Source organism: Myxine glutinosa, chromosome 1 (genome assembly GCF_964187855.1).
Source record: "Myxine glutinosa chromosome 1, kmMyxGlut1.1, whole genome shotgun sequence".
Lineage (NCBI taxonomy): Eukaryota > Metazoa > Chordata > Myxini > Myxiniformes > Myxinidae > Myxine > Myxine glutinosa.
In genome coordinates, this window is record NC_136261.1 from 148759321 (window position 1) to 148786969 (window position 27649).

Sequence of the window (27649 nt, forward strand, 5' to 3'; positions counted from 1 at the left end):
GTAGGTGGTGGAGATGGTATAGTGTATACAAATAAATAATCCAAGGTTGTATGTAGGTGGTGGAGATGGTAAAGTGTATACAAATAAATAATCCAAGGTTGTATGTAGGTGGTGGAGATGGTATAGTGTATATAAATAAATAATTCAAAGTTGTGTGTTCATTCTGGATAAGGCTAGTAAGGTGTATATAAATAAATAAAATTTTGGAAATAAAATCGCATATCCCATAACATTTCGTTCTGATTTCAAATTAATTTGACGTTACTCCAGCCAAGATGTTATTTGATACATGTGCTGAATATGAAAGAAATGCATCCAGTAATTTTAAAGTAGAGGCTCCAGATGCACGGACGACCGGGAGGACTGACAACACCCAAGATATAAGACCCAAACGTACTAACCCCCTTTTTGTTTCTTCTGGAAACGAGATGCGTGCAGGTGAGACTTTTGTGTATGAAGAATCAATCCTCCTACGCTCAGTGTGAAGTTTCACTCTCTGCCCACTGGTAGCGCAGCAGTTGTTACGAGTCGAAATGGCATATTTTAGTGAAACACACTTTGAGCAAAGGGCTGTAATTGAGTTGTTGACTGCAGAGAAGTAATCGGTGGGTGAAATTCACAAATGGCTGAACGTCAATGGTGATGACACATTGGATAGAAGGTACTGCTGGCCACTGGGCGAAGCGGGTGAAAACCCCCGATCTTTCTGACTATCCACGTGGCGGTCAGCCAGCCATTACCTGACATGATTCCACAAAATCGGCACATCATCCAATCCGCAGAATCGAGACAACTCTCGCAGAATTTTGGAATTGGTGCAGCCAGTGCGAGCAGAATAATCAACAGTTTCAGGTATTCAAAGGTTTGCACAAAATGTGTGCCAAAACAATGGACACCCCGACGTAGGACGTCACAAAAAGAAGTTTGCTCAGAATTGCTTGGGTACTTTGAGGCAGAGCGAGGCATGTTTCTGTCGTGCATTGTTGCAGTTGCTGCAACCTGGATTCATCACTTTCAGCCAGAAATGAAATAATAATCTCTGGTGGCACCACCTGAACTTCCCACTTAAAAAGAAGTTTAAGGTTGTTCCTTCTGTGGGAAAAGTGATGGCTATTGTCTTCTGATGTATGAAAGGAGTTATCCTTGTGGACATCATGTCTAAAGCACCTTGAAGCCTACATTGAGACCCTGAAGAAACTGAAGATGCGTTTGCGACAAGACAAGTCCTACCAGAAAGATGTGCTGCTTCAGCATGATGATGCACGTCTCCACACAAGCTTGCGGACCAGAAAGGCCATCACCAAACCTGGAGTGCTCTATACTGAACACCGACTGTACAGCACGAATTTAGTCACATCAAACTATCATCTTTTCAGAACACTGAATGATGTGTTGCGTGGATAAAAATTTGAGAACACTGCAGATGTCATGTGTGAAGTGAAGTAGCCCTGGGAAAAGAGGATCGAGAACGGCACTCGGTAGAGTGCATATCCCTGCCAGGCTGAACAGTTTACATTTGGTATCCTACTGATAGGCTGGATTTACATCTGTACCATAGCCAACATTGAATCGGCTTGTTCTTGTATCCTACCCAACTCATTCACCAAGTTTTGTCTGAATCCGTCCACAACTTTGAGATATCATGCTATGTATCGGTTTTTTGGGGGGTCTTTTTGCCCTGTCTCTCAATGGTGAAGAATCACTTTTTCAAAATTCTAGTGTCCGGATCCAGATCTCCACCAAAATGTAATTAATTTGTCCTTGTCGCACACACAACCTGTCCACCAAGTTTCGTCCGAATCTATCCATAACCTCTTGAGATATCCTGCTCACAGGCAAACAGACAGACAGACAGACAGACAGACATGAGTGAAAACATAACCTCCATCCACCTTCTCTGGCCGAGCTATTAATTTCACTGACAGGGAATGATTGCACCTGTTTCCCAGTGACGTAATGCCTGCCATTGATTAGGATGGGGATTTTCGATAAAATTAGGGCATGTCAGATTAGGTATTAACATTTTGGTGAGGTTTATGCTCTTCCAGAAAAACATTGGGGTATTACTTTTGGAATTCCAGTCATACTCGTATAAGCCCCCCAACAGCTGATGCCTGGTTGGGGGCTGAAAATACTGAACGCTTATTTGGACACAGGTGCTAAATCTTCTGGCCACATTTGCATCAAGAATGAGGATCCTGTTAATGGAATGGTGTGTCGTTAAATGTGCAATTGTAAGATATGGTATATCACAAGAATTGAATGTAATATTCCTTTCTCACCTCTGAAGAAGATGTACTTTACAGGTGGGTGACTGGAGGTATATCCATATAGTGTCAACTCAAACAGGACCACTTAAACTGATCTATCGACAATAATATTGCATTTAGTTTTATTTGTAAGTATGGTTTTGGGGTGTGGGGTCCAGGGCTGTAATGTGGTTAGAATTGGTTCCATTTTGTCAGAATTGCCGTTTTCTCAGCACCATTTTATTTCACATCTCAAATTCTGAAGGTTTTATATATTTTGTTAGTTGCCCGTGTTCATAATGCCACCTACAGGCAGTGCAAGTATAATGCATCCCAAAACTTTGGCCTCCACAGAGATTTCTGCACAACAAGACGATGAAAAGGAACGAGCAACTGCACATGGTGAGCCAAGCTTGTATCAAGATCTACGGATCTTTTCAGGGCGATAATCTTTTTTTCTGTTTTTTTCCATACACATTTTGTGTGTGTTGAGTTCATGACAAGTTTGAATGTAATGCCTTGCAGAGCCATTTACCTATCAGGACATTTTGCGTCCATCCCAGGGTTCCTCGAGACTTCACATCCAAAGCACTGGATTGGACATGCAAGAGGTAACCCTGAAGTAGTGCAGCCTTGTGAGCAGATTGCAAATAGTATCACATGATCTTTGTGGAATTCCATTTAAGACATTGAATGAGACACTGTTCACAGTACAATGTTATGGTGTCAGTTTCCTCAGTTTATGGGTCAATGGCAAAATATGGCTCAATGCTGTCATTTGTCTTCTTCTTGTTAGACTCCCAAAGTCAAGGCTCATTGTTCACTTCCACTCATTTGTTCCTCTTTTCTATCACCTGTAGAACCAACTTCCCCAGTCAGTTCAGTCCCCTTATTCTCTCCAGGGCTTCAATAAAGCTATCCACTACTACCTTAGGTCATCCCCCATCCACACATGATCTCTTCCACCGAAAGTGACACCGTTCTCAAGGACTCTCTTTTCCAGATTATTGCGACCTCCCCTCCCCCCTTTCCACCCTCAATCCCTCACCTCTTTTCGTTTGTTAGTTGTCGGTTGGTTTGTTCCTTTTCTGTTTCATCCCCACTTTCCCCTTCCTCTATTTACTGTCTTTCGTTCAGCTTGTGTGCAGCTTATACATTCCCATGTGTCTTTCCCCCTCCCCCCCTTGATCTCGCTCTCAATTATACTCTGCTGTTGGTGTTTTCCCCCTTACCATTTTGTTCCATGCCAGTCTGATCTAGCTCTTCCATGAGCCTCAATCATGTAACATGAACCACCTTTAGAGGCCATTTTTCCCCGCAGAGCAAAACAAGGAAAAAAATGTTTTTACTGAGACGTAATGCTATGTAACCTATCTTCTAACGCACCCATTCTAAAACTTCTATATCTTCTAACGCAACTATATCACAACAATATATAAATATATATAGATATACACACACAGTCACGTGAAAAAGTAAGTACACCCCATGTAAAGTTTTGACATTTTCAACATATTTCAACATACAGCTATTTGATCTTCATTTCAACAATATTGATAGATAAAGGTGATATAATGTAACAAATATCATGAAACATTTACATTTTGTAGTCCATTGTATAACTTAAATAAACATAAATGCAAATTTTGCATGTGGAAAAAGTAAGTACACCCCTACATTTATCACTACTTCAAATACCTAAAATTAGAATCAGGTGCACCAGCTCAGGTGCAAATGATTAGAACATCGTTAGAGAGGATCTTGGAGGAACCTGTCTTATTTAAACCTCAGACATTTCGTTTGGTTTGCTCTTTGTTGTTGAAGTGTGCGGCGTCACCATGCCTAGATCAAAAGAGCTCTCTGAGGCCTTCAGATAGAAGGTTATAGATGCCTACGAGTCTGGGAAGGGATTTAAAAAGATCTCCAAACAATTTGAAATCAATCATTCGACTGTCCGGAAGATCATCTACAAGTGGAGAAGATTCCAAACAACTGCCAACTTGTTCAGGCCAGACTGCCCCAGCAAGTTCAGCCCGAGAGCAGACCGCAAGATGCTGAAAGAAGTCTTGAAGAACCCCAGAATGTCATCACAGGACCTACAGGTAGCTCTTGCCACTGTTGATGTCAAAGTGCATGAGTCTACCATTAGAAAGAGGCTGCACAAATTTGATCGACATGGGAGTTGTGCCAGGAGGAAACCTTTGCTGTCCAGAAAGAACATGAGGGCAAGACTAAAGTTTGCCAATGAACACCTAGGCAAAGACCAGCACTTCTGGAACAATGTGCTCTGGACAGATGAGTCAAAGGTAGAGCTATTTGGCCACAGTACCAGAAGACATGTTTGGCGAAAACCAAAGACAGCATTTGACCACAAGAACCTGATACCAACTGTAAAGCATGGTGGTGGAAATATTATGGTTTGGGGCAGCTTTGCTGCATTATCTGCATTGTCTGCAACTGCTGCATTGTCCAGGGCCTGGGCAGCTCACCATCATAGAATCCACTATGAATTCTTCATTGTACCAGAGGGTGCTTGAGGATAATGTGAGGCCATCTGTCAGCAAGTTGAAGCTCAACTGAAGGTGGACCTTGCAACATGACAATGAACCTAAACATACCAGTAAATCCACCAAGGAATGGCTGAAAAGAAAGAAATGGAGGGTTCTGGAATGGCCAAGTGAAAGCCCGGATCTAAATCCCATCGAGATGTTGTGGGGGGATTTGAAACAAGCTGTGCATGCAAGAAACCCCTCAAACATCGCACAGCTGAAAGAATTCTGCTTGGAGGAGTGGGCCAAAATTTCTCCCAGTCGATGTCAGAGACTGGTAGACAGTTATAAGAAATGCCTACTTGAGGTTGTTTCTGCCAAAGGGGGCAACACCACCTATTAGAGCCAAGGGTGTACTTACTTTTTCCACATGCGAAATTTGCATTTATGTTTATTTAAATTATACAATGGACTACAAAATGTAAATGTTTCATGATATTTGTTATATTATATCACCTTTATCTATCAATATTGATGAAATGAAGATAAAATAGCTGTATGTTGAAATATGTTGAAAAAGTCAAAACTTTACATGGGGTGTACTTACTTTTTCACGTGACTGTGTATGTATATATATATACATATATATATATATATATATATATATATATTTATATATATATATATTTATATATATATATATATTTATATATATATATATATATTTATATTGAAACCTTGACTTACGAGTGCACCAACTTACGAGTTTGCCGAGATACGAGCCGTCGCTCGGGCGGTTTATTGCTTTGAGATGCGAGCCGAGATCTGAGTTACAAGCTTACGCCACCCGCCACCAGGTGGGTTCCGGTCACGTGGTTATCTTGCCGTGCAAGCATCTCTGCCGTATATCGCTGCTGCTTTGTTTTCGCATTTTGGTTATTTTGGAGCTTACGCCACCCGCCACCAGGTGGGTTCCGGTCACGTGGTTATCTTGCCGTGCAAGCATCTCTGCCGTATATCGCTGCTGCTTTGTTTTCGCATTTTGGTTATTTTGGAGCTTACGCCACCCGCCACCAGGTGGGTTCCGGTCACGTGGTTATCTTGCCGTGCAAGCATCTCTGCCGTATATCGCTGCTGCTTTGTTTTCGCATTTTGGTTATTTTGGAGCTTACGCCACCCGCCACCAGGTGGGTTCCGGTCACGTGGTTATCTTGCCGTGCAAGCATCTCTGCCGTATATCGCTGCTGCTTTGTTTTCGCATTTTGGTTATTTTGGAGCTTACGCCACCCGCCACCAGGTGGGTTCCGGTCACGTGGTTATCTTGCCGTGCAAGCATCTCTGCCGTATATCGCTGCTGCTTTGTTTTCGCATTTTGGTTATTTTGGAGCTTACGCCACCCGCCACCAGGTGGGTTCCGGTCACGTGGTTATCTTGCCGTGCAAGCATCTCTGCCGTATATCGCTGCTGCTTTGTTTTCGCATTTTGGTTATTTTGGAGCTTACGCCACCCGCCACCAGGTGGGTTCCGGTTACGTGGTTATCTTGCCGTGCAAGCATCTCTGCCGTATATAGCTGCTGCTTTGTTTTCGCATTTTGGTTATTTTGGAAAATTTCTTAGTTTTCACCATGGGTCCTAAGAAATTGAGTGCCAAGGGCAGTACTGAGAAGAAGAAGAGGATGATGTGCTTGGATATAAAACACGCAATCGTCGAAAAACATGAGCGAGGTGTGCGTGTTGTCGACTTGGTGAGGCGGATGTGAAGGCAGCTGAAGATTTTATAATAACTTTTGCCGAACTGATAGAAGCCGAACGATACATCCCCCAGCAAATCTTCAACTGTGACGAGACAGGGCTCTTCTGGAAAAAGATGCCGAGGAGGACGTATATAACGGCAGAGGAGAAGAGCATGCCAGGCCACAACTTGTTCAGAGTGCCGGCGATAGCTCGCCTTCTCTTTGTGGAAAACACGGTGAGATCCTTAACATCCAACAACTAATGGGACGCAAACGGGGCGCCCAGTTTAGCGGTACACACTGATGAATCACCCTGCCTGTGATTCACGCATGACAGGTTATAGCTGGGTCGGGATTCAAACCCAGGCTGGACAGTTTAGAGTCAAGTGTGCGTACCTCCAGTCCAGGCCATCCTGCCAACTTGTATGCTGCATACAGGTGAAATATAAAGCGCGAGATATTTTTATATATACTGTATATTTCAAAAAAAATTGGTGTGGTTTTTTGGGGGCTGGAACGGATTAATAGCATTTCAATGCATTTTAATGGGGAAATTTAATTTGAGAAACGAGCAAATTGAGTTACGAGCTCGGTCACAGAACGAATTAAACTCGTAAGTCAAGGTTTCACTGTATATATATATATATATATATATATATGTATTGTATATATATATATATTTGTATATATATATATTTGTATATATATATATTTGTATATATATATATTTGTATATATATATATATACAATATATATATATATATATATATATATATATATATATATATATATATATATATATATATATATATATATATATATATATATATATATATATATATATATATATATATATATATACAGTATGTATAAACAGTATATATATATATATATAGTGCTTTGCAAAATTATCACATTTTACATTTTCTCCTCTGACGCATTAGGACACTAAAAGTTTGTGTTCAATACAAATACACCTTTATGAAAAGGAAATCTTAACCAAATTTATATGGAATATACCTTGAAATAAACTCGTTCACCCTTTTCCTTCAAAACCACAAAAGTTTTTCTGGAGACACTTTCAAATAATTTTGTTATAAACACTTGTGGAATGGTGTTCCACACTTCTTCCAATACCTTCCAAACAACATAAGATGCTGGGATTATTTTTGTCCCCTGTCGCACCGCGGAGCGAAAGGGGGACTATGGTTTTCCCCTCCGTCCGTGTGTGCGTCCGTGCGTGCGTAAGCGAAGGACCGAATTCTAATTTGGTGTGTGGGTGCAACTAGGCATATGGAAGAACCCTATTGAAAATTAGGTCGCCACGTCAAAATCCAAGATGGCTGTCACCATATCTAACCCTTGTGAGCGTGATATCTTGAAAAGTAAATGTCTGAACCCTGTGAGCGGAATATCTTGAAAAATAAACGAACTACTAACTTCTAATCTGGTGTGTGGGTGTATCTACGCATAAGGAAGAACGATATTGAAAATTGGGTCGCCACGTCAAAATCCAAAATGGCTGCCACCATATATATGTCTGAACCTTGTGAGCGAAATATCTTGAAAAATAAACGAACTACTAACTTCTAATCTGGTGTGTGGGTGTATCTACGCATCAGGAAGAACGCTATTGAAAATTGCGTCGCCACGTCAAAATCCAATATGGCCGCCGCCATGTATGTCTGAACCTTGTGAGCGAAATATCTTGAAACATAAACGAACTACTATCGTCTAATCTGGTGTGTGGGTGTACCTACGCATAAGGAAGAACACTATTGAAAATTGGGTCGCCACGTCAAAATCCAAGATGGCCGCCGCCATGTATGTCTGAACCTTGTGAGCGGAATATCTTGAAAAATAAGTGAAGTACCAACTTCTAATCTGGTGTGTGGGTGTATCTACGCATAAGGAAGAACGTTATTGAAAATTTGGTTGGCACATCAAAATCCAAGATGGCCGCCTTGCGTCTTCCACTTTGTCAACTCACATCACTTCACCGACGGGGGACCGAGGCGTAATGCTTGTTTCTTTTACTTTTTATTTGTCCTGGTGTTGGTGTTGTCCTGGGTGGGTTTAGCCTGGTGTTGGCTTAGCGGTTAGGTTTGCCGGCTTGGGATCCTCGGATCCTGGGTTCGAATCCCGGTGGATCGCTGAATTAACACCAGGGGGGTTGACTCAGCCTGTCATCCTTCCGAGGTCGGCAAATTGAGTACCAGTTCACTGGCAATTCCCTGTGTGTCGCAAGAGGCGACTAACAGGGTTGGCAGCAGGAAGGGCATCCGGCCATAAAACATTGCTTCAAAAAGGGGACCACGGTGCCCAAAAAATGCCAACCCCTGCTCTGCGGGCAAACATGGCCTCTAAAGGTGGTTCTTCTTTGTTTCTTGTCTAAATAGTCCCATACAGCTTCAATGATATTGAGATCTGGACCTTGAAGGTGCTGGCCATTTCATTCATTGAAGGACTTTTCTTCTTTTTTCTCTTTCGCTTCCTATTTCTTTTGAAAATAAGTTTTAATTATTTCGATTCAGTGTTTTGCATCATCATATTGCTGTAAGATGAAGTTTGGATGAATGTCTTGTACCACTGGGGATAACCTAGTGCAGGGGTCGGCAACCTTTTTGACATGAAGTGCCAGTTTGAAATGTTCTTGTTAATTAGTGTGCCATATCAACATTAAGTTTAACATTAAGTTTAATAATGACACCACATAAAAAAAATATTTCCAACAGACATGGAATTTAGTCCATCCATATAGGCTACATGCATAGCAACAACATTTTAAAGAAACATTTATCTCTCATAAATCAGGACATTATAATGATCATTTTATCATTGTAAAATTTGTCCCCAATGAGGTTACAAATTATATGCATGGACCCCATTTCAAAACACTGCTTTCAGTAACTCATTTACAAAGTATTGCATTGGAAACAAATGTCAAATAGGGAGAATAAACTGTATCAAACAGAAATACCAGAACTATATAAGAATGCTGCCATCCTCATGAAAACATCCACATCTGAGTTGGAAAAAAAGAAATGGACAAACAGCTACATATGCAAACCCATGTGTACTACAAATAAACAGATGCCTACCAGTCAGTGTGATCCCTGGCCCTGCTTTCCTTTGCTGAGCTCCATTATCTGGGGGTCGTAGTTAGTCACTTTAAGTTGCACACATGCTTCGGAGTGGTCGGTTGTCAAACGACTGCGGGAGGGGCTGAGCACGTTCTTCATGTGTGAGAATATCTGCTCACAGAGGTACGTTGACCCGAAGACTGACAGCAAAGCCAGTGCAACGTTCCGGAGACAGCTGAACTTCTTCGGCACGGATGTCCAGCAGGTGAAGATGCAGGTTCCGTGATCTTGCACTGCCGTGGTTTCTAGTCGTTTCCGTAGCTCTGTAAACTTAGTCACCCACAGTGTTGAACTCTTCAGCTCAATCAGCTGCATTTCCATGTCCTGTGTATCCAACCAGTCTATCAGAGATAAATCCAATTCGTGTCCATCAAAGCTGTCTGGCTTGATCAAGAAAGAGAACATGGGTCCATACTTCTGAAAGTCCCCAAATCGTGTTGTGAACTCCGACTCAAGCTCACTCATGTATTTGCATATTTCAGCGGTGCTGATGCTGTGCTGCGAGGACAGCTCCCTTACGTGTCTGAAGTAGCTGAAAGTTGAGGTAGCAACATCGCTTGAAAAGATTGCTAGCTTGCCGACAAAAGCCGTCCATGTGTCGAACATGTCCAAAACAGTTTGCCCTGCACCTTGCAGTCGGAGATTGAGCTCGTTGAGGTGTCCCGTAATATCCGTGAGAAACATAAGTTTCACAACCCACTTCTCATCCTCGAGTTCTGGGTAGTTTTGGCCCTTTTCAGCCAGGAAGGCCTTGATGGCATCAAAGCAGCTGACAAACCGCTCCAAAACTTTTCCGCAGCTTAGCCACCTAACCGCTGAGTGGAGAGGGATATCTTTGCATGTGCAGTTCATTTCCTCGAGCAGAGCAGATCGCTTAACTATGAAGTTAATAACCTTTACTACCGTAGCCATAACCTCATTAAGATCTGAATTTGACATCTTTGCACAGAGGTTTTCTTGGTGTATTATGCAGTGGAGTTTCATGATGGGGTGACCGACTTTTTCCTCAATTAATCTGACAGCTCCCCTCTGTTTCCCGACCATGCTGGGGGCGCCATCTGTTGTCACTGCAAAAATCTTCCTGATGTCAATCCCTCGCTCCTCAAAATGTTCCATAAACACCTTGGCTATGTCCTCACCTTTTGTTGTGTCAGACATTGGCTTTAAGCAGCAGAGTTCCTCTCTTACAGTCGAATCACAGTATCTTGCCATGACTGCCAAACGTGGTATGTCATTCACGTCCACGCTCTCGTCAAGTGCAATGCTAAATACCACAGCATCTTTTAACCCAGCTATTTGCTGCGCACTGACATTTTCTGCCATTTCTTCGATGCGTCGCTCAACACTTCTAGCTGACATGGGAATATCTTTTATTCTTGATTTGATTGTCTCTTTGTTTGGTAAGCCTTCAAACAGAACCTCTGAGCTACAGAGAAAAGCCTCCTTAATATATTCGCCATCAGTCAATGGCTTTCCGCGTTTCACAATGCAATGACCAATGCGATAGCTTGCTTCAGTCGCATGGTTTTTAGCAATGGCAAAGATTTTGAGGGTGTTGGCTTGCTTCCCATACCTGGACACGGCACGTTTGATGGATTCTGCCTTGTCTGCCTGATCTTTGAAAGTTTTCTCGTGCTTTGTCTCAAAATGGCGCTTAACACTCGATGTTCGACAAACAACATTTTCAAAACATAAAGTACAAACAGCGCGGTCCTTCTGAAGAACAAAACCCCACTCTTCTGTCCATGAGGGCTGGAATGCCCGAACCTTTACTTCAGCTTTCTTAGCTAGTGGGGTTGCCATCAATCTTCCGAACCTGAACTGCTTCACTGCAATTCCTGTGGGAAATGTGAGTGGGAGGCGGTACCGTAAATCAAACTAAATAAGACAGGCGAAGTTACGAGAAAGACAATGTTACGAGAAAAACTACGATCCCCATTTTCGTTACTAAAACCTCATAAAAAAACTTAAAATAATGACGAGATTAATATTAAAACGCAGAAGTCAGCCTGAATGATAAAGAGTGGAGATGCAGCCACTGACCACCAGATGTTAACCGCACAGCCGCTCTTACAGCACCTGAGGTTGCCGCGGAGCGCGAATGGCGTATCGGAAGGCACCAGGCCTGCATCTCCCGTTTTATATCTGCGATTATTATACAATTCAGAATAATGATGAGATTAATATTAAAACTCAGAAACCAGTCCGAATAATAATAAAGAGTGGAGATGCAGCCGCTGACCACCGGATGTTAACAGCACAGCCGCTCTTACAGCACCTCAGGTTGCCGCGGACGGCGTATCGGAAGGGACCAAGCCTGCATCTCCCGTTTTATATCTGCGATTATTATACAATTCAGAATAATGATGAGATAAATATTAGAACTCAGAAACCAGTCCGAATAATAATAAAGAGTGGAGATGCAGCCGCTGACCACCGGATGTTAACAGCACAGCCGCTCTTACAGCACCTCAGGTTGCCGCGGACGGCGTATCGGAAGGGACCAAGCCTGCATCTCCCGTTTTATATCTGCGATTATTATACAATTCAGAATAATGATGAGATTAATATTAAAACTCAGAAACCAGTCCGAATAATCATAATGAGTGGAGATGCAGCCACTGACCACCGGATGTTAACAGCACAGCCGGCGCAGCCGCTCTTACACAACTGAGGTTGCCGCGAATATTGTGTTTGAATGCGCCCGGCCGGCATCTCATGTTGATGTTGTGCATCTTTGATTATTATTCCAGTAAAATAATTTGGGATTGGAATGGTGACTCTGCTCTGATCCATCCATCTACCTCATCACCCTGCACCATCACACCGGAATAATGTCATAGTGCAACATGCACAACAGCCAATGGCTGTTCAAGAGGTGGTTTGGCACGCAGCGGAGAGGACATTGCTTTCGCCAGCGTGCCAATGATTATGCTGCCGCGTGCCAATGGTGGCACGCGTGCCTAAGGTTGCCGACCCCTGACCTAGTGGATTAAAATGTTTGTACCATCAATTATTATGTTTATTAAAACTATGTTCAATATACCATCAATTTTCCAACACATCTTGAGGATGTGCAACCCCAAATTTTAATTGAACCTCCTCAATGTTTGTACCATCATTGGCTTCATTGTTGGCTTCGAGCAAGGCTCTTGATAAGGTTTAGAGCTGTGTTCTTGTGCAAATTTTAGTCTTTTAGTCTTGTTTCCCTTTCTTTACAGAGGTTTTCTTACTGAAACACATCCTTTAAGTACTGATTTCAAAAGTGACCTTTCTAATGCTGATGGGTGTACAACAACACCTGAGCCTTCTGCTAGTACCGTTTTCAATTCAACACTTGTTAACTCAACTGGACGTTCATCACATACTGAACCCTCCGGCGTCCGTCGTCTGTCGTCGTCGTCTGTCGTCTGCCGTCCGTTGACTTTTCGACGTTCACTCCAGCGTCCACAAATTTCAAACGATTCTGATCAAACTTGACATGCAGCATCCTTACCCCAAGGACCAGCTTTGTAATACATTTCAGCCTGATCCGTTGAAAAATGGCGGACTTTGGCGGACTCTGTATCCACAAATACAGACTTGGCATTTAATATGGAATCTTTTTTTTTTCTTGACTTGGGTTTACTTTCTTAACTCAGTATATCAATCTGGTGAGTTTCTTTTACACTTCGGTGATTTATTTGTTAAAAGAACCATGTCACTGATTGTCTGTCGCAGCAAGAAGTCAACAACAGGATTATATCACAGGTGGCGTGGCAAAATGTACGGACAGGTGCATTTGATGATTGGCTTCACAGTCGGGTATACAAGGGTTGTTGCGTTCTGTATTAGTGGAAAACAACTGCTGCGCGTCTCCAAAAGTTATTGCCGCTTCCTCTGGAGATGGTCCGTCAACTCGACAATGCTGTTTGTCATGGAGTAGTGGCTTTACGAAATTACGGCATGAAACACTGAAACAGCGTGCTATTGCTCGGCAGTATGGCATCACTCAAGGTCAGGTGTCAAAGATCCTGAAACGAAATGCTCAGAGGGGTGTCCCTACTCCAATACCGAGGCCAGGACGTCCCCTCAGAACCACAAGGAGGGATGATCGCCAGCTGCACCGGTTAGTCCGCAATGGCCGTACCAAATCAGCTAATCGGCTTAGGGCTGAGTGGCAGCAACTGACAAATGTGCCTGTATCCAGAAGGCTAGTCAACCAACGACTGGTTCAAGCAGGCTATCGTGCCAGGCGTCCCCTGAGAAAGCCACGCCTGACCAGACAACACCGCCAGCGCCGATTGCAGTGGGCAAGAGAGCACTGTCAATGGCAGCCAGGACACTGGAATCACGTGATCTTCAGTGACGAGTCTATATTTCTGGTCTATCGTCAGGATGGCCGTGTCCGAGTGCGCAGACAAGTGCATGAAGCCTACAACAAAGATTGTATAGTGCCAAGAGTCCAAGCTGGAGGTGGTGGGGTGACCGTTTAGGCTGCTTTTCATGCAGGGGCAACACTGACCTGGTTGTTCTGAATGGAAACCTGAACCAGTTAAAGTACAGGGCCATTCTGGAAGAAACATTGCTTCCATTTGCTCATGCAGCCTTTTGAGGAAACTTTGTCTTCCAAGATGACAATGCACGGCCTCATCGTGCTCGCATGATCCAACACTTTCTTGCTGACCGTGGTGTCGAGCATATGGAGTGGCCTGCCATGTCCCCGGATATGAATCCGATAGAGAACTTGTGGGCAGAATTAACGCGTCAAATCGACCACTTGGAACAGCAGCCGACCTCTGTGCGTGAATTGCAGCAGGCTATTGTCACTGCATGGCAAGCGATTCCTGTCCAAACCTTGGCAAATCTCGTGAACAGCATGCCTCAACGTGTACGTGCTCTCCTGAATGCTCGTGGGGGTTACACGAAGTACTGAACTGTAATTTTACTGTCCGTAATCCCAGTTGTAATTTAACTTTTGTTTTTGTTTAAAAAAAATTGGGCTAATGTGCAAAATAAAGAGATACTTCTGGAAAACGCACAGAAGTTTAACACAGTACTGTCCGTGAATTGAGTTCGATATCAGTTTACATCACTTTCAAGGATCAATTGATTTGTTTTGAAATGTCAAATGTGGTTTTTGTTTCTTTTAAAGGTCACATTAACAAAATCTAGAATAATTTCAACATAATTCCAATGAACTTTTGGTTCTAAGTCATCTTGAAAAGTAAGTTCACCCCCCCAAAAAAATATTCCATATTAAATGCCAAGTCTGTATTAACAGATTTTGATCGAACTTAGAATCTTTAACCCTTACCACACAAGGTAGGTTGCTATTGCATTCCAACCCGATCCATCACAAAATGGCCGCCATAGGCCGCCATATTGTTTTCAGCTCCGAAACGACGTTAAGACTTTAACGTCCACAAATATTTATGGATTTTGATCAAACTTGGTGTGTGAGACTCTTACCATACAAGGTAGGTTGCTATCTTAAGTCAAATCTAGTACAGACAACTGACCTACTTTAAAGTTGTCCAGTCAGTTCTGAGTTCTGCTTCCCTGGAAGCTCTAGTTTTTATTTTGTTCCTTCAGGATATTATCTTCATGTATTGCTCATCCGTTTTTGATAGATTATTGGGTCTTACAGTCCTGGGTTTGTCAATTACAGATGATGTTACTCTGTACTTGTTGAATGTGCTTGAGATACCACACCTTGAAAATCGAGTGATGCTATTCTACTCAATATTTTTTATCATGCCCACACAGACAAGTCTGGAGAATGAGTCATTTAGAGTTTACTGGGAGTGGGTCAGTCTAGTTTATTTGCTGTTTCAGTCAAGTAAACACAATCAAGGGGCTCACATAATTCTCTCATTTTGGTCTTGCACAGTTTTCTGGTCGTTAATTTTTTCAAAATATGCAAATGAGCTTTTGGAGGTATTTGATGTCCGACAGGGGTGAAAATGAAGCCTATTAGCAGAAGGCACCTGCAAATATGTAGTGGGCCATTAGTCAATAATTTTGAATTTATCTTTAAAATGTATCGTTGAATATTTAATGTAACTCACAGTATTTCCAACTGACCTGAGTTTTATCAGGAGACAGGAATCCAACTGATTTGTTCTCTTTTACCCCTTGTGCCAAGCATACAACCGTTTAATTTTTGCCCTTTTCAGCTCGATTCACAGAGTCCAATTATATCCCATGGGTTTAAAGTTGTTGAGTTGAACTTCCAGAGTTGACAGATTTTCTTCACCTAAAAGGTTGTCTGTCATATATACATAGGTCCATTCTCAAATCGGAGTTCAGTTGGGCCGAAAGATTATTCACTCACAATTCTCTTTCCTTATCCTGACCATTCCCATAGTCTGTAACTTGAGACATTTTTCAGACTTGGTGGCACATCATGTCGAGGGCTTTGGGCATACCGCCACATTTTCCAGTGGGGCTTGGCAAGGGAACTCCCTTAATCTGCCACTGATTTTTTTGAGCTTCCCAACAATGATGACACTGCTGATATTGGTATGACGTGACTATATTGTTCGTGTAGCTTTTATAGTCAAAGGAATAGGCCAAACGACAGCATGACAAGGCAGAGAATATACTGGTGTGCACTTTTTATTTTGCATCCTGACAATGAGGATGTTGGTTCTTTCTGTTTCTTGTTTTGCATGTATTATAATGCTGTAATTTGGCATTCCTATTCATGACACCTCTTCTTAAATAGTGCATAAACCATATTGCTTGACTAGTAGCTTTACTCTTTTTAGTAGTTTACCAGCATATTGCTTGACCAGTAGTTTACCAGCAACGCAGCCTGCACCATCGGTGAGTTATATGCCGTCCCATTTTAATTGCCATCTTTTCAAATGACTTGATGGACAATTAGCAATTCATCACATCTTTAACCTTCAGCACAGGTTGTGCCATACAATGCAGTGCGAGTTGATTGATTGTGGTTCAATGAGTACAATTAATGAATACTTGACTGTTTTTGTTTCAGGAGTCAATCCAGACACTGTTGTCTCCAGGACCATGGGAACCCCAAAGAACACCCACCTCATCCCCAGCATCAAGTCCAAATGTGCAAAACCGACATTTCTTTAACTACCCAACTTCACCACAATCACCTGTATTTTGGACACCGATGGCACAAAAGAATACTTTGTCACCTTTGAACTCGCCGGAATCTTTGGAGCACAATCTTCCATCATCCCCACTTGCTGGGCCATTATATTTGTCCTCTCCATCCCCAGCTAGTGATCCATCCAAATCTGTGCCAGTTTTCCACTTTCTTCAGTCACCGGATACAGAGAGAAACCTCAACCAATCATCTTTAATATCACCTTCTCCAGGGCCACTATCTCCGAATTCCGTGTCTTCACATACCCCGACAGGGCCAGGATCTCCTGTCCAACAACAAACTGCATCTGCATCTCCAACAAGGTCAAATGATCAATGGATGTATTCTGACACCGCAAAAGCTTATCAAATATCCCCTTCACTCAAACTTCCACCAGCCATATCTCATGGGCTTGTTTCAGGCCTTCCTACAGTTCCAATTGTTCCTCCTCGATCATATCTTCCACAGACCAGCAGACTTTCAGCTGATCTTCCTCTTGCAGTAAAAACTAAAGATAATCTTCAACCTGAGTCAAAACTGAAAGTGGCAGATTCTGATGTGAATAATGAGGACTTATTTTTGAAGAATTTAAACACAATTGATCGGTTCAGGCTGGAAGCACAGGCTAACTGGACTAAAGCTGGACTTTGTATGGAGGACATTGATAAAACAAATAGAAGAAGCCACTCCAGTAGTTCTGTCTCTACACCTGAAGCTCTACAAGCACCTTCCCCGATACCACAGTCACTTATTACATTCGAGGATAAAACCCCAGCAGTAGTGAGAACAAGGGGAACTGAAGAGAGATCGAATTTGGCAAATAGTTTTGTGTCAGCTGCAAAAACCTATAATGAGGAGATATGTTCCAAAGAATTAATAACAAGCACCATCAGTGAGACAAATTTTCCTCCCAAATCATCTATTACAAGCCAGGTTAATGAATTTACGAGCCGTGCTCTTTCCCCAAAAGAAATCGTATTGTGTCTCGTGGAGGAAGAAAATCAAAAGGATGAACTACATATGCAGGGAGGAGTTGTTCATCCAAATAGTTTTCTCCTTACACCTCCGTCAAGTCCACCACCACCTCCACCCACTTCAGAAGAACCAGCAACGTTACCGCTTTATAGGACACATCCAGTCATCCAAAAAACGCCACTTGTCACAAGCCCTCAACCTCCAATTCCTCCACGTCGATGTATGCTTCAACATGGAAAGTCACTTGAAGAGAGCATCGATGATATCCCATTTGCAGATGAGGATGAAGAAGATGAGAAAGTTGTAGCAAATGAAATTAGTCGAGCATCTGAAGATTCATTTCATACACCGCCTACAAGTCGTGTGCCAAGGTTTCGCAAAGGCATGGCGGAGTGGGCCCAGAGTTCCCCTTTCGCAGAGACAGCATCACCTGTATTATCACACAAAGAGCAACGATCACCAGAGGAAGTCGCTGAAAATCGGCTTTGGGAACAGGAACAAAATGTTCGAAGTAACTTGCTGCGAGAAATGATGGCTCAGCAACGTGTAAAAATTAAAGAGAAAATAGAGGCAGGAAGTATTAGTGATGCTTCTTGCTTTAGTAACCCAAACTATCACCAAGAGCAGCCACTTATCGGTGAGGGACACTTCAAAAGGAGGCCTGGATATAGTTATCCTCGCAAGTTGCGAAATTCGCCAGTCTCTCAAGGACCAGGTGGGTCAACAAGCAAAGGATTGGCAGGAGAAGGAAGCAGTGAGACATCCCAAACTTCCATAGATGAGATATCAGCAAAACCACAGAGGAAGCAGTCACTGTTTTCATCATACAGAAATAAGAATAAAGCCAAAGTGCAAGCTGGTGCAACTACTTCATGTACCTGGAGCGGGGAAAAAAAGGCTACCAAAATTCGCTCTCCAATTTGGAATATATTGAAGAACTGCAAAGACCGACAAAAGGCACCAGAGGGAGAGGGAGCCAATTCAAGCAGGGAATCGAGCGGGGGCACCGGTGATTCTGGCAGTGAGAAAGGTGCCTTTGTTGGCACAAATTTCAGTAAGTCAAGAGCTGCATTTTGTTTTTATGAATGTTTTAAAGATTAACTATGAAAGCAAACTGTCTGCATTATTTCCTTTTTGATTATCTTTATTCACCCTATCAAAGCCTCCTCCCAAAGAATCCCCGTGAGCCCATTGGAGGATGACTCTGAATTGTCCAGTGAGGAGGTGTTAAACCCAAGCCGCATCCACAGGACTCAGGTAGCCATGCATGATTAATTTGGCTTTAGTTGTGATTTATCTTTTATTTAATTGTATAAAAAATTACAAAAAACGATTACAATAAAGTGCTGTGGTTAATACAACTTAATTTTCTTTTTCTTAACAGAAGTTCAGGAATAATGAAAAGAGCTGTTTTTTATTATTGTCTTGACCAAAATGCAAGTTTGTTGGTTTTCAAAACAAATTTATAGATTATAGATGTTACAGATTACAGATGTATAACTGTGTATGTTTAATTTACTTTGTTGCTGGCAATAATATAGAATAGGTATACCTAAGTGTGCAGGGCTCTCACCTATTTCGTTCAGTGAATAAGATCAACCATGGGATGAAAATTTGACCTTCTTAATTGTTAGTTTGTGTGCTGTTGCACAATTAAAATTTCATGCTTGAAAAAAGCAATATGATACAGTGCAAAAACATCAAAGTTACCAAATGATAAAAAAGAAAAACTGATAAAAGCAGACATGCAGACAAAGGAATGGGAGGTTCTTGAAGTAAGTTGTTGATGTATGAAAGCCATCTTGAGGAAGCATTTCTTTATATTTCTAAGCAGTGAATAACTGATGTTATCATACTATAACATATGACGATTCTCCGTATGTGTATATGTATGCAGGGGGGCTGCAAAAGTAGGTATACAGTAAGGATTATACCAGTATTACCAGTATTATAATAGTGGTGCTAGGATTCACTCGACTAGTGGAGTGTGTGAATGCCGGGGGCAAACAGTTTGAACATTTGAGGGATTAATATGTTTATTATTGATATGTTATTATTGATATGCTTGTATAATCAATAAAATACGTTTTGTGCGCACGTTTTGTTTTTCATTACTGTATACCTACTTTTGCAGCCCCCTATACAGTCACGTGCAAAAGTAAGTACACCCCATGTAAAGTTTTGACTTTTTCAACATATTTCAACATACAGCTATTTGATCTTCATTTCAGCAATATTGATAGATAAAGGTGATATAATATAACAAATATCATGAAACATTTACATTTTGTAGTCCATTGTATAATTTAAATAAACATAAATGCAAATTTCACATGTGGAAAAAGTAAGTACACCCCTACATTTATCACTACTTCAAATACCTAAAATTAGAATCAAGTACACCAGCTCAGGTGCAAATGATGAGAAAATCGTTAGAAGGGATCTTGGAGGAACCTGTCTTATTTAAACCTCAGACATTTAGTTTGGTTTGCTCTTTGTTGTTGAAGTGTGCAGCGTCACCATGCCGAGATCAAAAGAGCTCTCTGAGGCCTTCAGAAAGAAGGTTATAGATGCCCCCGAGTCTGGGAAGGGATTTAAAAAGATCTCCAAACAATTTGAAATCAATCATTCGACTGTCCGGAAGATCATCTACAAGTGCAGAAGATTCCAAACAACTGCTAACTCGTTCAGGCCAGGCCGCTCCAGCAAGTCCAGCCCGAGAGCAGACCACAAGATGCTGAAAGAAGTCTTTAAGAACCCCAGAATGTCATCATGGGACCTACAGGTAGCCCTTGCCATTGTTGATGTCAAAGTGCACGAGTCTACCATTAGAAAGAGGCTGCACAAATTTGATCTACATGGGAGGTGTGCCAGGAGGAAACTTTGCTGTCTAGAAAGAACATCAGGGCAAGAGTAAAGTTTGCCAATGAACACCAAGGCAAAGACCAGCACTTCTGGAACAATGTGCTCTGGACAGATGAGTCAAAGGTAGAGCTATTTGGCCACAGTACCAGAAGACATGTTTGGCGAAAACCAAAGACAGCATTTGACCACAAGAACCTGATACCAACTGTAAAGCATGGTGGTGGAAATATTATGGTTTGGGGCAGCTTTGCTGCATCAGGGCCTGGGCAGCTCACCATCATAGAATCAACTATGAATTCTTCATTGTACCGGAGGGTGCTTGAGGATAATGTGAGGCCATCTGTCGGGAAGTTGAAGCTCAACCGAAGGTGGACCTTGCAACATGACAATGACTCTAAACATACCAGTAAATCCACCAAGGAATGGCTGAAAAGAAAGAAATGGAGGGTTCTGGAATGGCCAAGTCAAAGCCCAGATCAAAATCCCATCGAGATGTTGTGGGGGGATTTGAAACGAGCTGTGCAATGTGCATGCAAGAAACCCCTCAAACATCGCACAGCTGAAATAATTCTGCATGGAGGAGTTGGCAAAAATTTCTCCCAGTCGATGTCAGAGACTGGTAGACAGTTATAAGAAATGCCTACTTGAGGTTGTTTCTGCCAAAGGGGGCAATACCACCTATTAGAGCCAAGGGTGTACTTACTTTTTCACGTGACTGTATGTACGTCTGTATATTTGATCATTTTAGAATCGCAAATGCCTGGGTCAATCAACATCAAATTTTACATTCGTGCTCGGGGTACCCTAGGTTAGGTCATGGACACAAAATAATTCCCTCCCTCTTTCATCCCCCGCCCCACCCCATTCCTTTGAGAATGGGGATACAGAGAAAATGAGTATGACTTTCTTCAGTCGCTGGATACAGAAAAACTGAAACAAATCGTCCTTTATATCACAAGGCCACCATCTCCAAATTTCATGTCTTCACGTACCCCCCACAGGGCCAGGATCTCCTGTCCAACAACAACCTGCATCTGCATCTCCAATTAGGTTGCGATTTTCTATGAGACATCATGCAATGTTCACGTGTGCACGTAGAATAATGCAAGTTGTTTAACCACTGACCCTGTCAGTGGGAGCGGTTGTTGTCACATTTTCTGCTCCCCGAGGGAACGGATGTTGCTTTTACTAAAAGGAGATGCTTCTGTCCATCCGTCACGTGAATAAGTAGGATCACGAGCACGGATGGTGGTATTGACACCATATTTCGCTCCCGCCTGAGTATTACTCGTTAAAGAAACTTGTGGGGAAAAAAATGTATACGTGGAAGGTAGTTTGCTTTATCCGATGAGAGAAGCCGAACCTGAAAGCTTGGTGATACCGAGGCTTAGTTGGTCAATAAAAAACATAATTGGCAAAGTGCAAACATTAACATTCTCTTGGCCAAAATGGGATGAGATGGAAACTTTTTGAAACTAGAGAGTTCATGGAACACCTTACCCTGTACAGTCTTGAGAAAATGAACATGGCAAGGGACTTTCAACTCTTTGTGTTTCTGAGCATGATCTGTTAGATTTGTTTCTTGAACTTTGAATAATATGTGTGAAAGCAATTATACAGAGGGTCAAACCGAACAGTCTGTAGATGAACCTTCTGCCAACTCTTCGTGGTGAAACTAACTATTTTGGAATGATATTTTGAGAATAATGTGCTAAACAAATAAATATTTTGGACCAAGTTAGGTTTGTGGTTGCATCGCTGGGCACCGCCATTTTTTTCGGAATCTTGCTGTTACTCCACCCTCAGTGCGTGGCATATTTGATTGGTTGAGATGGCGTAACATTTTGCCCAAGTGGTACAAAACTGGAGATTTTTGGAAGTACAAACAAGGCGATCTACAGTGTTAAAATATATAATTAAATTTAAACAAAATAAAAGTTTTACAGACTGCAGAAAACAAAGGAAAAAGCAAATCATTTAATCAGAAGTTTACAACAGCTGATGCGCCCTCCTTTACTCTATCCAACATGGTAAATTAGTTATTCATGTCTGTTGTTTGTGTTCTTTATGACATCTCCAAAAACAGTGAGTTTTCCTGTTTGGAATGATTTTAAATTGTGTTTGACTGCCAGACTGACAGGCAGACTGAGGCAATTGCTATACTGTACCGTGATTGCGCATGCGTGCTCAGACTCGACAATTTGCCGAAATTGCAACGCGCATGTAGGGTAAACATATGCTGATCACATAGCACAAAGCAGACACATAAACGTTTTGCAGAGTGTTGAGGAGGTGTTTTATGCCAGGTGTGGCTGCATTTACAGTTATGGTACGGTATGTGTTATACAACAGATGGCAAACTCAAGAAACTTGGATATCGGTGGAGGCCATTTGGCCTTCAAGCCTGCACTACATTTACACCACATTAATTCGATGTAACAGTTTATCAACTTAAATTCACTTGGGGAGGTGTGGGTGTGGAGAGGTAGGGATGAGATCAGTGGGACAAGCACCAGGGACAAACACCAGGGTGTTTTGAGTACAGTACACTTATATCTATGACAAAAAAATAAATAAATTGTATTTTTGTTTTTTTTAATCAATTTTTTATTCTTTATTTTATTATTTTTATTTTATTTTTGTGAATATAATATAATATCCATAAAGAATGTGAAAAATGGTGTAGTGTAAGCAAACCTTTTTCTTAACCAGGTCGTTGTCAGTCTCGCTCCCTCTGCTGTCAGCCTTCTGTCCTCTACAGCTCCTCTAAGACTTACAAGTTCTTCCAGTAACCTCATCGTGGTTAAAGTTCCCAAATCCAGGCTTATTGCTCATCTCCATTCTTTTGTTCCTTGTTTAACCCCTTCGTCGCACTGCCTTTTGGAGGCGGTTCATCTCACATACTACTCTCCATGGCTTCAACCTGGCAATGCACCACCATCTCATGTCATCCCTCATCCCGAATCGTGATCTTTATTATCCCTATTTACCCTATCTCATTCAAACTGCTTGTTGTCTATTTTGTTTCCTTCCCCGCCCCCAACACTCTCACGTTCACCTCTTTTCTTGATTTGTCCATATGTAGCCCAACTCATCAGTATGTTGCCTATTTTTTGCTCACCTGGAACGAAGTTCAGCGGAGCTTATGGGATAGTGCATCGTCCGTCCGTCAGTTCGTCCCTCAGTCGATGAGAAGCCGTCCGTCTGTCTGTCAGTCCGTCCGTCAGTCCGTAAACACTTGAAACTTCTTCTCCGAAACCGCTGATGGGATTGTGACCAAATTGGGCAAAATGATATTTGTTGTGTTGTGACTAAAGTTTGTTCACGGCATTAAAAAATCGGGGTTTAAGGGGGTCTACCGGGGGTCAAAGTGGATCCAGTTTTGACCCCCCAAAATAGGAATTTGCTTTTTCCTCTGAAACTACACACACTATTTCGATGAAACTCTACCACAACCTTCACTACCCGTGATGTACTAAAGTTTGTTCACGGCATGAAAAAAAATCTGCCACTTTGGGGATCTATGGCGGGTCAAAGTGGGTCCAGGTTTGACCCCCAAAAATAGATATTTGCTTTCTTCTCAGAAACTACACACACGATTTCGATGAAACTTGACCACAACCTTCACCACCCGTGACGTACCAAAGTTTTTTCACGGAATTAAAAAAAAATCTGCCCAATTGGGGTCTACGGGGGGTTGCCCCCCAAAATCAGTGTTTCCTTTCTTCTCAGAAACTACACACGCAATTCCGATGAAACTTAACCACAACCTTTTCAAAATCATTGGAATCTCCCGCGATGAAGCTAACTCCAAGGGCCTTTCACTCACTCACCGCAGGCAGGTTGGTGGACTTTTCGTCTTCTACCGACTCCTCTCTGGCCTTGCCCCCCCCCCCCCAGCTCTCTCTGGGCTCTGTCCCCAAAATATTCCTACAGGTCGCACAAGTTCTGCCTGCAACCCTCTTATGGTTAAACTGCCAAAATCAAGACTCTCTGCTCACCTTCACTCCTTCATTCCTCTTTTCTCCCGCCTCTGGAACAAACTCCCTCACTCTCTTCAATCCCACGCCTCCCTCCAGGTCTTTAAAACAGCTGTTCACCAGCATCTCTTATCTTCCCCCATCCAAAACCTTGATCTTTTCTACCCCCGCTAATTTCACCCCAAATCCAATTTTTTGAAATACCAACTTCTGTCCTGGAAGTCCTTGGTGTCCTTGTGTTTTATACTTCTCCCACCCCCCGCCCCCACCTTCCCACGCCTCCTCCCCCCAAGCCCTCTCCCTCCCACACATCTCCCTGCTCTCAAATGTTGTGTTTGTGTGCTTCCCCTTCTCTCCCCATCTTGTCTTCCGCTCCCTCTTTTTATATATCTTGTTTGTCTGGTTGATTTGTTTGTGAAATAAATATTAGCTCTTTCACGATCCTTGATTCAGTATACAAAAAAACCTTCATCACCCCTGATGTACCAACCTTTGTTCATGGCATTTAAAAAATCGGGGTCGAAGGTGGTATAGGGTGGGGGGGCTTGCCCCTCAAAATAAGTATTTGCTTTGTTCTCAGAACCTACACACACAATTTTGATGAAAGTTCACCACAACCTTTATCATCCATGATGTACCAATGTTTGTTGAAGGCATTGGAAAAATTGGGGTCTGAGAAGGTACACGAGGTGGGAGGAGCGTGGGGGGTTGCCCCCCAAAATCGGTATTTTTTTGTTTGTTTGCTTTAAGTCTTATGATTATGTTCGTATGATTCTGCATGCTGTCCTGTCTTCCAGCAAGCATTGAAATTGGTTTAAAGTACCTTTAGTCAGTGCAGTATACTGTTTATTCTACCAGGTGAGCGCCAGTGTTATTGCCCCTATGTTTATATCCTCTTTCACCTTGTTCTTTCATGAGCCAAGAGCCTTTATTTAAAAAATGAAAGACGCAGTCGGTAGGGATTGCATATTTGACCATTTATCGTGCAGTTCATACTTTTACTCTCTTGCAATGAATGCATCGCTAGAGCTTTATTTTATGTACTAAAGGTCTTCACAGAAGAGGAGCTGAATGCCAAACTGACACGCCGTGTACAACGTGCAGCACGCAAACAAGCCAAGCAAGACGAGCTGAAACGACTGCATCGTGCTCAGGTTATATATACATATATATTAATTATTACCTCTGCCACCGAAGGTGTATGGAGGTTATGTTTTCACACCTGTCTGTCTGTCTGGTTGTCTGTTTGTTTGTTTGTTTGCGAACATGATATCTCAAAGTTGTGGATGGATTCAGACGAAATTTGGTGGACCGTTTGGGTGGTGTGACAAGGCCGAAATGATTAGATTTTGGTGAAAATCTGGATGCAGATCCATATCCGAGAATTTTTTAATTTTTCACTTGATTCTTCACCATTGAGTGATAGGGCCAAAAACGATATATGGCATGACGTTTCAAAAAGGTGTGGACGGATTATGGCAAAACTAGTTGGATGAGTTCCTTAGGCGACAGGAACAGGCGATTACATTTTGGCTCAGTCCTGGATCCAGATCCGGCCTATCAGTGGGATCCAAAATATAAACTGTTCAGCTTGGCGAAGGTTTGCTCTCTACCGAGTGCTGTTATAGTTATAGTTCTATTTTACTTCGTACTCAAAATACTAATGTATACCATGAAACGATTAAGATTCAATTTCATTTTAAACCCAATGAGCCGAAGTGCATCTTGGGGTGGCCGATGGACCAGATATTCAGTAATTCGGAGAATTTCACTGTTGTTGCCTTGTAGTTGCTTAGCACCAAGATTAATGAAAATATGAAAAAGGAAAAATCATTTGGGTTACTATTGAGTGATCATGCCCATTAACCCTCGTGACAGTCATTGTGTATTGTATGGGAAACTCTAGAGATTTTTCAATTTATTGTGTTATTCTGAAATGAATAGGTACACCGTATCCCTGCGCATCGTAAGAGCGTGACCAAGGGTTGGTGTCAGAAAGGGCATCCGGCCATAAAAACATCGCCTCAAACAGGGAACCATGATTGTCATGGGGCCCGCAAGGCTAACCCCCGCTCTAGCGGGGAAAAATGGCCTTAAAACGATCATTCATTCATTCATTCTGAAAAATGAGGAAAGATTATGAAAAAAAAAAAAGAAGATTTAATGCTTTCAAGCAGACAAGCACAGACCACTTCGCTTTGCTGTCCATTCATATTTATTGTTACAAAAACACATGTACGTTATCAATATTGTGAGTATTTCCCTAACTGCCATTAAATCGATGACAAATCACAAGGTAAATATCCTAGCGTTTCTAATAGTGATATGGTACTTAACTGAGTGAAATTGCCTCGAGACATTGTTTGCATGTTTATGATTTAAGCCTTCCTTGTAGGTTTTCCTGGGTGTTGTGTTGTTTGTTTTTCTTTGTTTATTTTGTTTTGTTTGTTTTGTCATATCTAGCGTCTCAGTCTAGCTAAAATCTCCCTATTTAAATTATTGTATTGCTTGTTAACCCTTCTGTTTTATGAATTGTTAAACTGAAGTTGGCACTGATTATGATGGTATTGATATTGGAGTTACGATTGCATAATTTCACTGTTGTATTAAATATGTAAAGGTTAAAGTGTGCAGATTGCTCAAAGGGATACTACACTTTCAGTAGGAGCACTTGCCGTCATATGTGTCATGTGCCTTTTGTAGGCTACTCTTTAACAGAATTGTCTTGGCCATGTTATAGCCAACTGTTATGATCTCTTATGTGTTAGGTTTTATATCATCATCGGTTGTCTACTCATGGGCGAGTCTGACTCTTCTTCACAGTGGAACAAGGGCAGAAATAGGAATTGGGCAGAAGGAGTGGAAAATGTGAAGTACTAAAAAAGAGAAGGGTTGACAAGTGGTGCTGCTGGACATAAGACCTCTCATGTGAGATAAGGCCGATGCAGCCTGCAATATTGCGACCAAAGTGCCGCCAGCAAAGTGGTGACGGCATTGGCTGGCAGCCGTGTGAGCGTAAACGCTGGGTGCACTCAGGCCGACAAATTTGTTTGGCCTCAGCACCAGCAGCAGCTCTGTTGGAATATCTTTTGGGGTATACACATATATT

The 27649-nt window shown here is 42.1% G+C and overlaps 1 protein-coding gene across 8 annotated transcripts in view; it reads left to right on the top strand.

Moving 5' to 3' along the window:
• Positions 1–27649, top strand: part of LOC137429537 (protein-methionine sulfoxide oxidase mical3a) — a 272059-nt gene that overhangs the window by 160612 nt on the left and 83798 nt on the right. For all 8 annotated transcript variants that reach the window (XM_078778013.1, XM_078778017.1, XM_078778019.1 and 5 more), the window contains 5 exons: positions 2604–2651; positions 2775–2860; positions 16601–18749; positions 18858–18952; positions 25590–25694. In XM_078778013.1, the coding sequence (XP_078634139.1) occupies positions 2604–2651; positions 2775–2860; positions 16601–18749; positions 18858–18952; positions 25590–25694 (2483 nt within the window). The remainder of the gene's footprint in view (positions 1–2603; positions 2652–2774; positions 2861–16600; positions 18750–18857; positions 18953–25589; positions 25695–27649) is intronic.